Source organism: Oncorhynchus gorbuscha, linkage group LG13 (genome assembly GCF_021184085.1).
Source record: "Oncorhynchus gorbuscha isolate QuinsamMale2020 ecotype Even-year linkage group LG13, OgorEven_v1.0, whole genome shotgun sequence".
NCBI lineage: Eukaryota > Metazoa > Chordata > Actinopteri > Salmoniformes > Salmonidae > Oncorhynchus > Oncorhynchus gorbuscha.
Window position 1 is genome coordinate 44,951,321 of NC_060185.1, and position 12,829 is coordinate 44,964,149.

Below are 12,829 nucleotides of genomic sequence, written 5' to 3' on the forward strand. Positions count from 1 at the left end.
TCCCTCTGTATCTTTATCCCTCTCCTTCAATCTCTCTCTCTCTCTTTATCCCTCTCCTTCAATCTCTCTCTGTATCTTTATCCCTCTCCTTCAATCTCTCTCTCTCTCTTTATCCCTCTCCTTCAATCTCTCTGTATCTCTATCCCTCTCCTTCAATCTCCCCCTGTATCTTTATCCCTCTCCTTCAATCTCTCTCTCTTTATCCCTCTCCTTCAATCTCTCTCTCTCTCTTTATCCCTCTCCTTCAATCTCTCTCTCTTTATCCCTCTCCTTCAATCTCTCTCTCTCTCTTTATCTCTCTCCTTCAATCTATCTATCTCTCTCTCTCTCTCTCTCTCTCTCTCTCTCTCTCTCTCTCTCTCTCTCTCTCTCTCTCTGTCTCTGTCTCTGTCTCTCTCTCTCTCTCTCTCTCTCTCTCTCTCTCTCTCTCTCTCTCTCTCTCTCTCTCTCTCTCTCTCTCTCTCTCTCTCTCTCTCTCTCTCTCTCTCTCTCTCTCTCTCTCTCTGTATCTTTATCCCTCTCTGTATCTTTATCCCTCTCCTTCAATCTCTCTCTCTCTTTATCCCTCTCCTTCAATCTCTCTCTCTCTCTCTCTCTTTATCCCTCTCCTTCAATCTCTCTCTCTCTCTCTCTCTCTCTCTCTCTCTATCTCTCTCTCTCTCAATCTCTCTCTCTCTCTCTCTGTATCTTTATCCCTCTCCTTCAATCTCTCTCTCTCTCTTTCTTTATCCCTCTCCTTCTATCTCTTTATCCCTCTCCTTCAATCTATCTCTCTCTTTATCCCTCTCCTTCAATCTATCTCTCTCTCTCTTTATCCCTCTCCTTCAATCTCTCTCTCTCTCTCTTTATCCCTCTCCTTCAATCTCTCTCTCTGTATCTTTATCTTCCTCTCCTTCAATCTCTCTCTCTCTCTCTCTCTCTCTCTCTCTCTCTCTCTCTATCTCTCTCTCTCTCTCTCTCTCTCTCTGTATCTTTATCCCTCTCTGTATCTTTATCCCTCTCCTTCAATCTCTCTCTCTCTCTTTATCCCTCTCCTTCAATCTCTCTCTCTACTCTCTGTATCTTTATCCTCTCCTTCAATCTCTCTCTCTCTCTTTATCCCTCTCCTTCAATCTCTCTCTACTCTCTGTATCTTTATCCCTCTCCTTCAATCTCTCTCTACTCTCTGTATCTTTATCCCTCTCCTTCAATCTCTCTCTACTCTCTGTATCTCTATCCCTCTCCTTCAATCTCTCTCTGTATCTTTATCCCTCTCCTTCAATCTCTCTCTGTATCTTTATCCCTCTCCTTCAATCTCTCTCTGTATCTTTATCCCTCTCCTTCAATCTCTCTCTGTATCTTTATCCCTCTCCTTCAATCTCCCTCTGTATCTTTATCCCTCTCCTTCAATCTCTCTCTCTCTCTTTATCCCTCTCCTTCAATCTCTCTCTGTATCTTTATCCCTCTCCTTCAATCTCTCTCTGTATCTCTATCCCTCTCCTTCAATCTCTCTCTGTATCTCTATCCCTCTCCTTCAATCTCTCTCTCTCTCTTTATCCCTCTCCTTCAATCTCTCTCTCTACTCTCTGTATCTTTATCCCTCTCCTTCAATCTCTCTCTCTCTCTTTATCCCTCTCCTTCAATCTCTCTCTCTACTCTCTGTATCTTTATCCCTCTCCTTCAATCTCTCTCTCTACTCTCTGTATCTTTATCCCTCTCCTTCAATCTCTCTCTCTACTCTCTGTATCTCTATCCCTCTCCTTCAATCTCTCTCTGTATCTTTATCCCTCTCCTTCAATCTCTCTCTGTATCTTTATCCCTCTCCTTCAATCTCTCTCTGTATCTTTATCCCTCTCCTTCAATCTCTCTCTGTATCTTTATCCCTCTCCTTCAATCTATCTCTCTCTCTCTTTATCCCTCTCCTTCAATCTATCTCTCTCTCTCTTTATCCCTCTCCTTCAATCTCTCTCTCTCTCTCTCTCTCTTTATCCCTCTCCTTCAATCTCTCTCTCTCTCTCTGTATCTTTATCCCTCTCCTTCAATCTCTCTCCTTCAATCTCTCTCTCTCTCTCTCTCTCTCTCTCTCTCTCTCTCTCTCTCTCTCTCTCTCTCTCTCTCTCTCTGTATCTTTATCCCTCTCTGTATCTTTATCCCTCTCCTTCAATCTCTCTCTCTCTCTTTATCCCTCTCCTTCAATCTCTCTCTCTACTCTCTGTATCTTTATCCCTCTCCTTCAATCTCTCTCTCTCTCTTTATCCCTCTCCTTCAATCTCTCTCTCTACTCTCTGTATCTTTATCCCTCTCCTTCAATCTCTCTCTACTCTCTGTATCTTTATCCCTCTCCTTCAATCTCTCTCTCTACTCTCTGTATCTCTATCCCTCTCCTTCAATCTCTCTCTGTATCTTTATCCCTCTCCTTCAATCTCTCTCTGTATCTTTATCCCTCTCCTTCAATCTCTCTCTGTATCTTTATCCCTCTCCTTCAATCTCTCTCTGTATCTTTATCCCTCTCCTTCAATCTCCCTCTGTATCTTTATCCCTCTCCTTCAATCTCTCTCTCTCTCTTTATCCCTCTCCTTCAATCTCTCTCTGTATCTTTATCCCTCTCCTTCAATCTCTCTCTGTATCTCTATCCCTCTCCTTCAATCTCTCTCTGTATCTCTATCCCTCTCCTTCAATCTCTTTATCCCTCTCCTTCAATCTCTCTCTCTCTCTGTATCTTTATCCCTCTCCTTCAATCTCTCTCTCTCTCTTTATCCCTCTCCTTCAATCTCTCTCTCTACTCTCTGTATCTTTATCCCTCTCCTTCAATCTCTCTCTCTACTCTCTGTATCTTTATCCCTCTCCTTCAATCTCTCTCTCTACTCTCTGTATCTCTATCCCTCTCCTTCAATCTCTCTCTGTATCTTTATCCCTCTCCTTCAATCTCTCTCTGTATCTTTATCCCTCTCCTTCAATCTCTCTCTGTATCTTTATCCCTCTCCTTCAATCTCTCTCTGTATCTTTATCCCTCTCCTTCAATCTCCCTCTGTATCTTTATCCCTCTCCTTCAATCTCTCTCTCTCTCTTTATCCCTCTCCTTCAATCTCTCTCTGTATCTTTATCCCTCTCCTTCAATCTCTCTCTGTATCTCTATCCCTCTCCTTCAATCTCTCTCTGTATCTCTATCCCTCTCCTTCAATCTCCCCCTGTATCTTTATCCCTCTCCTTCAATCTCTCTTTATCTCTCTCTTTATCTCTCTCCTTCAATCTCTCTTTATCTCTCTCCTTCAATCTCTCTCTCTACTCTCGTATCTCTATCCCTCTCCTTCAATCTCTCTCTGTATCTTTATCCCTCTCCTTCAATCTCTCTCTCTACTCTCTGTATCTTTATCCCTCTCCTTCAATCTCTCTCTCTACTCTCTGTATCTCTATCCCTCTCCTTCAATCTCTCTCTGTATCTTTATCCCTCTCCTTCAATCTCTCTCTCTCTCTTTATCCCTCTCCTTCAATCTCTCTCTGTATCTTTATCCCTCTCCTTCAATCTCTCTCTGTATCTTTATCCCTCTCCTTCAATCTCTCTCTGTATCTCTATCCCTCTCCTTCAATCTCTCTCTGTATCTCTATCCCTCTCCTTCAATCTCCCCCTGTATCTTTATCCCTCTCCTTCAATCTCTCTTTATCTCTCTCTTTATCTCTCTCCTTCAATCTCTCTTTATCTCTCTCCTTCAATCTCTCTTTATCTCTATCTATCTATCTATCTCTCTCTCTCTCTCTCTCTCTCTCTCTCTCTCTCTCTCTTATCTCTCTCTCTCTTCTCTCTCTCTCTCTCTCTCTCTCTCTCTCTCTCTTATCTCTCTCTCTCTCTCTCAATCTCTCTCTCTCTCTCTCTCTCTCTCTCTCTCTCTCTCTCTCTCTCTCTCTCCTTCTTTATCCTCTCTGTATCTTCAATCCCTCTCCTCTCTCTCTCTCTCTTTATCCTCTCCTTCATCTCTCTCTCTCTCTCTCTTTATCTCTCTCTCTCTCTTTATCCCTCTCCTTCAATCTCTCTCTCTTTATCCCTCTCCTTCAATCTCTCTCTCTCTCTCTCTTTATCCCTCTCCTTCAATCTCTCTCTCTCTCTCTCTTTATCCCTCTCCTTCAATCTCTCTCTCTCTCTCTCTTTATCCCTCTCCTTCAATCTCTCTCTCTTTATCCCTCTCCTTCAATCTCTCCTTCAATCTCTCTCTCTCTCTCTCTTTATCCCTCTCTTCAATCTTTATCTCTCTCTCTTTATCCCTCTCCTTCAATCTCTCTCTCTCTCTCTCTCTTTATCTCCTCTCCTCTCTCTCTCTCTCTCTCTCTCTCTCTCTCTCTCTCTCTCTCTCAATCTCTCTCTCTCTCTCTGTATCTTTATCCCTCTCCTTCAATCTCTCTCTCTCTTTCTTTATCCCTCTCCTTCTATCTCTCTCTCTTTATCCCTCTCCTTCAATCTATCTCTCTCTCTCTTTATCCCTCTCCTTCAATCTCTCTCTCTCTTTATCCCTCTCCTTCAATCTCTCTCTCTCTCTGTATCTTTATCCCTCTCCTTCAATCTCTCTCTCTCTCTCTCTCTCTCTCCTCTCTCCTTCCCTCTCTCTCTCTCTCTGTATCTTTATCCCTCTCCTTCAATCTCTCTCTGTATCTTTATCCCTCTCCTTCAATCTCTCTCTGTATCTTTATCCCTCTCCTTCAATCTCTCTCTGTATCTCTTTATCCCTCTCCTTCAATCTCTCTCTGTATCTTTATCCCTCTCCTTCAATCTCTCTCTCTCTGTATCTTTATCCCTCTCCTTCAATCTCTCTCTGTATCTCTCCTCTCCTCTCTCTCTCTCTCTCTCTCTCTCTCTCTCTCTTCTCTCTCTCAATCTCTCTCTGTATCTTTATCCCTCTCCTTCAATCTTTCTTTATCTCTCCTTCTATCTCTCTTTATCCCTCTCCTTCAATCTCACTCTCTCTCTCTTTATCCCTCTCCTTCAATCTATCTCTCTCTCTCTTTATCCCTCTCCTTCAATCTCTCTCTCTTTATCTCTCCTTATCTCTCTCCTTCAATCTCTCTCTCTCTCTTATCCCTCTCCTTCAATCTCTCTCTGTATCTCTATCCCTCTCCTTCAATCTCTCTCTCTCTGTATCTTTATCCCTCTCCTTCAATCTCTCTCTTTCTTTATCCCTCTCCTTCAATCTCTCTCTCTCTCTCTCTTTATCCCTCTCCTTCAATCTCTCTCTCTCTCTCTCTCTCTTTATCCCTCTCCTTCAATCTCTCTCTCTCTCTCTCTCTCTTTATCCCTCTCCTTCAATCTCTCTCTCTCTCTGTATCTTTATCCCTCTCCTTCAATCTCTCTCTCTCTCTCTCTCTCTCTCTCTCTCTCTCTCTCTCTCTCTCTCTCTCTCTCTCTCTCTCCCCTCTCTCTCTCTCTCTCTGTATCTTTATCCCTCTCCTTCAATCTCTCTCTCTCTCTCTTTCTTTATCCCTCTCCTTCTATCTCTCTCTCTTTATCCCTCTCCTTCAATCTCACTCTCTCTCTCTTTATCCCTCTCCTTCAATCTCACTCTCTCTCTCTTTATCCCTCTCCTTCAATCTATCTCTCTCTCTCTTTATCCCTCTCCTTCAATCTCTCTCTCTCTCTCTCTTTATCCCTCTCCTTCAATCTCTCTCTCTCTCTGTATCTTTATCCCTCTCCTTCAATCTCTCTCTCTCTCTGTATCTTTATCCCTCTCCTTCAATCTATCTCTCTCTCTCTTTATCCCTCTCCTTCTCTCTCTCTCTCTCTCTCTCTCTCTCTTTATCCCTCTCCTTCAATCTCTCTCTCTCTCTCTTTATCCCTCTCCTTCTATCTCTCTCCTTTCTTTATCCCTCTCCTTCAATCTATCTCTCTCTCTCTTTATCCCTCTCCTTCAATCTCTCTCTCTCTCTCTCTTTATCCCTCTCCTTCAATCTCTCTCTCTCTGTATCTTTATCTCTCCTTCTCTCTCTCTCTCTCTCTCTCTCTCTCTCTCTCTCTCTCTCTCTCTCTCTCTCTCTCTCTCTCTCTCTCTCTCTCTCTCTCTCTCTCTCTCTCTCTCTTTATCCTTTCTCCTTCAATCTCTCTCTCTCTCTGTATCTTTATCCCTCTCCTTCAATCTCTCTCTCTCTCTCTCTCTCTCTCTGTGTATCTTTATCCCTCTCCTTCAATCTCTCCCTCTCTCTTTATCCCTCTCCTTCAATCTCTCTCTCTCTCTTTATCCCTCTCCTTCAATATCTCTCTCTCTCTCTTTATCCCTCTCCTTCAATCTCACTCTCTCTCTCTTTATCCCTCTCCTTCAATCTCACTCTCTCTCTCTTTATCCCTCTCCTTCAATCTCACTCTCTCTCTCTTTATCCCTCTCCTTCAATCTCACTCTCTCTCTTTATCCCTCTCCTTCAATCTCACTCTCTCTCTCTTTATCACTCTCCTTCAATCTCACTCTCTCTCTCTTTATCCCTCTCCTTCAATCTCACTCTCTCTCTCTTTATCCCTCTCCTTCAATCTCTCTCTCTCTCTTTATCCCTCTCCTTCAATCTCACTCTCTCTCTTTATCCCTCTCCTTCAATCTCACTCTCTCTCTCTTTATCCCTCTCCTTCAATCTCACTCTCTCTCTCTTTATCCCTCTCCTTCAATCTCACTCTCTCTCTTCAATCTATCCCTCTCCTTCAATCTCACTCTCTCTCTCTGTATCTTTTTCTGTAATTCACTCTCTTGCTTACCTTCTTGAAGACCGCTGGATTGGGGAGAGGTGGGCCAAATGGAGGTACATCTTCCCTCGCTGTAACAGACACCTGCAGACACAAAGCAATTCATGTCACACATCTACTGTATAGAGAGTCTGGCTTAGGTAATTGCAACAGTGTAGCTTCCGTCCCTCTCCCTGTCCCAACCTGGGCTTGAACCAGAGACCCTCTGAACACATCGACAAGAGTCACCCTCAACGCATCGTCACCTATCATCACACAAAAGCCGCGGCCCTTGCAGAGCAAGGCGAGCAACTACTTCGAGGTCTTAGCGCGAGTGACGTCACCGATTGAAATGCCACTAGCTCGCACCACTAACTAGCTAGCCATTTCACACCGGTTACATCATATCCATGCCTTAAAGGCCCACTCTGTAATACATTTTTAAAAACAATTTAGCAAATATCACATAGTGAGCCTGTAAGGTTCATAGTAGGATATAGTACTGACCTTGTATGTAGTGTGTTCAGTACCAGGGTTCTCCACCTGCACCAGCACATACGCATGGAGGAAGTTGGAGGCAATCATGTCAGGTACAAAGGGGGTGGCGTCTTCCTGGAAGATCGCCGCCACGATGTCATTTCCTATGTGCCTCTTCCTCTGGAGCTGAGGGACAAGAGCATAGTGTTCTGTAAACAACTTAGGACTGTTTGACTGTATGATCTACAGTATAATTAGTATTAGAGAAAGGTGTGAGGTGAGAGGGAAGAAGAAACAGAGGGGGTTTATGAGTGACACACACACACACACACACACACACACACACACACACACACACACACACACACACACACACACACACACACACACACACACACACACACACACACACACACACACACACACACACACACACACACACACAAAACACCTACTGTAACCACTGTTACTATGCTGTGTGTGGTGTAGCGTGGTCAGTACCTGTTGTTCGTCTCCCTCGGTGAAGGGTAGTTTAGTGGAGACGTGGAACATCATCTCTCTCTGTCTGAAGACGGTGTAGACGGACTCAGAGCCTGTCTGACCGTGGGATACGTCCAGACCACCACGGAACCTAGGACCACAGTGACAACACTATATGATTAGCATTACCATGACGTTCAATTATTGGGTCGGGCCAGGAGCATTTCCTGATCACGTGACAGGGAAAACTCCTGGCCCTACTCATGAGGAATGGTAGCAGGGTAGCAGTAGTATATATCCTTCCCTCCATCCATTCTCCCTCTCTCTCTCTGCATGAACTCTCTCTCTCTCAGTGGTACCTACATGACTTAGAAAAATCAAGGTGAAATAAAAATAAAAATAAAACTCTCTCTGTCCCTCTCAGTATTGGAGTAGTAGTAGAGTTGTCTCTCTGCCTCTCTCTCTCTCTCTCTCTCCCCCTCCCTCTCAGAAGTAGAGCATAAATAGTAGAGTTGCATCTACAGTACCAGTTAAAAGTTTGGACACCTACTCATTCATTGGTTTTTCTTTATTTTGACTATTTTCTATGTTGTAGAATGATAGTGAAGACATCAAAACTATGAAATAACACATATAGAATCATGTAGTAACCAAAAAGGTGTTAAACAAATCCAAATATATTTTATATTTGAGATTCTTCAAAGTATAATCCTTTGCCTTGATGACAGCTTTGCACACGCTTGGCATTTTCTCAACCAGCTTCACCTGGAATGCTTTTCCAATCGTCTTGAAGGAGTTCCCACATAATGCTGAGCACTTGTTTGTTGCTTTTCCTTCACTCTGCGGTCCAACTCATCCCAAACAATCTTATTTGGGGCGAGGTCGGGTGATTGTGGAGGCCAGGTCATCTGATGCAGCACTCCATCACTCTCCTTCTAGGTCAACTATGTAAGTGTAAGGACACAGCCTGGAGGTGTGTTGGGTCATTGTCCTGTTGAAAAACGCCATCCCAAACCAGATGGGGTGGCGTATCGCTGCAGAATGCTGTGGTAGCCATGCTGGTTAAGTGTGCCTTGAATTCTAAATAAATAACTGACAGATTCACCAGCAAAGCACTCCCCACATCATCACACCTCCTCCTCCATGCTTCACGGTGGGAACCAGACATTTGGAGATCATCCGATCACCTACTCTGCGTCTCACAAAGACACGGTGGTTGAAACCGAAAATCTCACATTTGGACTCGTCAGACCAAAGGACAGATTTCCACCGGTCTAATGTCCATTGCTCATGTTTCCTGGCCCAAGCAAGTCTCTTCTTATCATTAGTGTCCTTTAGTAGTGGTTTGTTTGCAGCAATTTGACCATGAAGGCCTAATTCACTCAGTCTCATCTGAACATTGATGTTGAGATGTGTCTGTTACTTGAACTCTGTGAAGCATTTTTTGGGCTGCAATCTGAGGTGCAGTTAACTCTAATGGGAAAGTCAATAGTCAATTGTACAGCTGAATGCCTTCAATTGAAATGTGTCTTCCGCATTTAACACAACCCCTCTGAATGAGAGAGGCGCAGGGGGCTGCCATAATCAACATCCACCTCTTTGGCGCCCGGGGAACAGTGGGTTAATTGCCATGCTCAAGGGCGGAACGACAGATTAGTACCTTGTCAGTTCGGGGATTCGATCCAGCAACCTTTCGGTAACTGGCCCAACGGTCTAACCACTAGGCTTACTGCCGTCCCGTAATGAACTTGTAACTCTGGGTCTTCCTTTCCTATGGTGCTCCTCATGAGAGCCAGTTTCATCATACGGGTTGATGGTTTTTGCGACTGCACTTGAAGAAACTTTAAAAGTTCTTGAAATTTCCAGATTTACTGACCTTCATGTCTTAAAATAATGATGGACTGTCGTTTCTCCTGGCTTATTTGAGCTGTTCTTACCATAATATGCACTTAGTCCAAATAGGGCTATCTTCTTTATACCACCCCTACCATGTCACAACACAACTGATTGGCTCAAACGCATTAAGAAGGAAAGAATTTCCACAAATGTACTTTTCACAAGGCACACCTGTTAATTGAAATGCATTCCAGGTGACTATCCTATTAAGATGGTTGAGAGAATGCAAAGCTGTCATCAAGGCAAAGGGTGGCTACTTTGAAGAATCTCAAATATAAAATATATTTGGATTGGTTTAACACTTTATTGGTTACGACGTGATTTCACACGTGTTATTTCATAGTTTTGAGGTCTTCACTTTTATTCCACAATGCAGAAAATAGTCAAAAGAAAAACCCTGGAAATGAGTAGGTGTGTCCACACTTTTCACTGGCACTGTACGTCTCTCACCCCTTGAAGTCATTCAGCTCTATGTTGTCTCCCAGAACACCAAGGAACTCTCGGAAGGCTGGCGTCTCCTCGTTGTTCCCAAACAACTCCTCCTCTGACGTCTAGGGTGGAGCGATGAGAGGAGAGAGCGATGAGGGGAGAAGATTAAATGGGAGAGGGCAAAAATAAATAGTATGGCATTGATAAGGAATAAACTGAAACACCATTTGGCAATACCAACCTGCACTTCACACTCACCTGACCAAACTTCTGGTAGATGATACCAAACTTGAAGGTATTGTTCACTTCATGTTCGTCATAACCTACTATCAGCTGAGAGCCCTGAAACCAAAAACATCTAAATTTATAAGGATGTGCATGTACATATAATACCCAGTTATGTGATAAAGTCCCTCCATGACTCGGGCAGACATTTACACTATATATACAAAAGTATGTGGACACGCCTTCAAATGAGTTGATTTGGCTATTTCAGCCACACCCATTGCTGACAGGTGTATAACATTGAGCACACAGACATGCAATCTCCACCGACAAACATTGGCAGTAGAATGGCCTTACTGAAGAGCTCAGTGACTTTCACCGTCATAGGACCCCTTTCCAACAAGTCAGTCAGTCAAATGTCTTCCCTGCTAGAGCTGTTATTGTGAAGTGGAAAAGTCTGGGAGCAACAACGGCTCATCCACAAAGTGGTAGGCCACACAAGCTCACAGAATGGGACTGCTGAGTGCTGAAGCTGTAGTGCATTGAAATCATCGGTCCTCGGTTGCAACACTCACTACCGACTTCCAAACTGCCTCTGGAAGCCACCTCAGCAAAATAACTGTTTGACAGTGAGCTTCATGAAATGGGTTTCCATGGCTGAACAGCCACACGCAAGCCTAAGATCACCATGAGCAAAGCCAAGCGTCAGCTGGAGTGGTGTAAAGCTCGACACCCTTGGACTCTGGAGCAGTGGAAACATGTTCTCTTGAGTGATGAATCACACTTCACCATCTGGCAGTCCGATGGACAACTCTGAGTTTGGCCAGATGCCAGATGAAAGCTACCTGCCTAGTGCATAGTGCCAACTGTAAAGCTTGGTGGAGGAGGAATAATGGTCTGTGGCAAGTTTTTTATGGTTCAGCTCCTCAAGGTTACAGCATACAATGACATTCTAGATGATTCGGTGCTTCCAACTTTAGCAACAGTTTGGCGAAGGCCCTTTCCTGTTCAGCATGAAAATGCCCACATGCACAAAGCGAAGTCTGTACAAAAATGATTTGTCGAGATCGGTGTGGAAGAACTTGACTGGCCTGCAAATAGCGCTGACCTCAACCCCATTGAACACCTTTGGAATTAATTGGAATGCTGACTGCGAGCCAGGCATAATCGCCAAACAACAGTCCCCGACCTCACAAATGCTCTTGAGGCGGAATGGAACCAAGTCCTCGCAGCAATGTTCCACCATCAAGTGGAAAGCCTTGTTAGAAGAGTGGAGGTTGTTATAGCAGCAGAGGGGGGACCAACTCAATATTAATGCCCATGATTTTGGAATGAGATGTTCGATGAGCAGGTGTCCACATACTTGTATTGTATGACAATCACGTCTGGGGAGGTCAGGGTTGTATTCAATAGGCACCAAACGGAAATAAACCGACTAAAACAGGGCGGGTCTACTTGGACTTGTCCAATAAGAAATGCTCATTTCCATTTTACAGCTGTGAAAATGTTCCGTTTAATGCTCTAATGATCATGACCACTGTGGGTTGATTGTGGCCATTTTGAAAGGCAGCCAGCTGAGACTAGTAAGGGATGGGAGTGGAGGAGAGGGGGAGCAGTCTGAGCAGACTGTCATAGTAACAGATGAGTTCTACAGGACCCGGAGCAGAGGCACAACAATCAGCTCCATCATCCAAATGACCTCTGAAGTGATGAACAGCTCCTGGAACAGATCTGTCTTTAGCACTGCCTACACCACATCAGTAAGAGAGAACAGAGGGGCCAGGCTGTATAGTGAACCAGGTGGAAATTGGATTATATTCATTAGGCAGCAAATGGAAGAAAAGGGACTGAAAAAGGGAGAGACTACCTGGACTCGTCCAATAAGAAACATCTTTTTGAAAACGCTGCATGCCCCAATGAAATACAACTGCTAGGAAATGATTTCTATTTCCATGACCTGACCTAATGGAAGCGCCTGGCTGAAAGGAAACTGTGGAGCAGACTCACTCTGGGGTAGAGGACTGGGTTGAACTTCAGGCCAGTCACGTCGTCGCAGAGAAGCTGAAACACAGACAAACAGATAGATACAGATACATTTGAAACCACAGTGACGGAAACAAATGGATTTTAGGTTAAAGGGGCAATCGGTGATTGGTACATGCCTTTTTGGCATGTACCAACTGTCTTAAAGCAACTGTCTTAATGCATCAGAACCCAAAAGCTTGTTTCACTGCATTCTTTGGAAACAATGTAATTGTAAACAAACACTGCATAGTTTCAACACATGGTTGAAACTAAAATCTTGATCTCATAACATTTCTTCAGACCCATCCCTCAGCTGTTCACCCACACTGTGGCGGGCTGGCCGTATTGTTGATGCTTGAAACCCAGATCGCCACTTTACATTGAGTGCACGTTGCATTGGTGGTGCTTAGGTCAGCACACCTTACCTTGGCTATCTGGGGTACACTGGGAAGCTGGTTGAGGCCTGCCAGAGAGATCCTGTCATGGTGTGTCTTTGTCCTCGACCTGGGTGATGATTGCACAAAACCAGTATCAGTAACCACATCTTAAAGAAGGTAGGTTATGTGCACATTGCAAATACATAATTCCTATTTCTACAGTGAAAGTTATGGCAAGTGTAAAATAACTTAT

General features: G+C 44.0%; 1 protein-coding gene across 11 annotated transcripts in view; it reads right to left on the minus strand.

Annotated features, from left to right (window-relative positions):
* LOC123992968 (rap1 GTPase-activating protein 2-like) overlaps window positions 1–12,829 on the minus strand; it is a 158,539-nt gene that overhangs the window by 44,681 nt on the left and 101,029 nt on the right. For all 11 annotated transcript variants that reach the window (XM_046294655.1, XM_046294654.1, XM_046294656.1 and 8 more), the window contains 7 exons: window positions 12,625–12,703; window positions 12,182–12,235; window positions 10,208–10,291; window positions 9,971–10,071; window positions 7,646–7,775; window positions 7,175–7,330; window positions 6,701–6,772 (listed from right to left, as the gene is read on the minus strand). In XM_046294655.1, coding sequence (XP_046150611.1) covers window positions 6,701–6,772; window positions 7,175–7,330; window positions 7,646–7,775; window positions 9,971–10,071; window positions 10,208–10,291; window positions 12,182–12,235; window positions 12,625–12,703 — 676 coding nt within the window. The remainder of the gene's footprint in view (window positions 1–6,700; window positions 6,773–7,174; window positions 7,331–7,645; window positions 7,776–9,970; window positions 10,072–10,207; window positions 10,292–12,181; window positions 12,236–12,624; window positions 12,704–12,829) is intronic.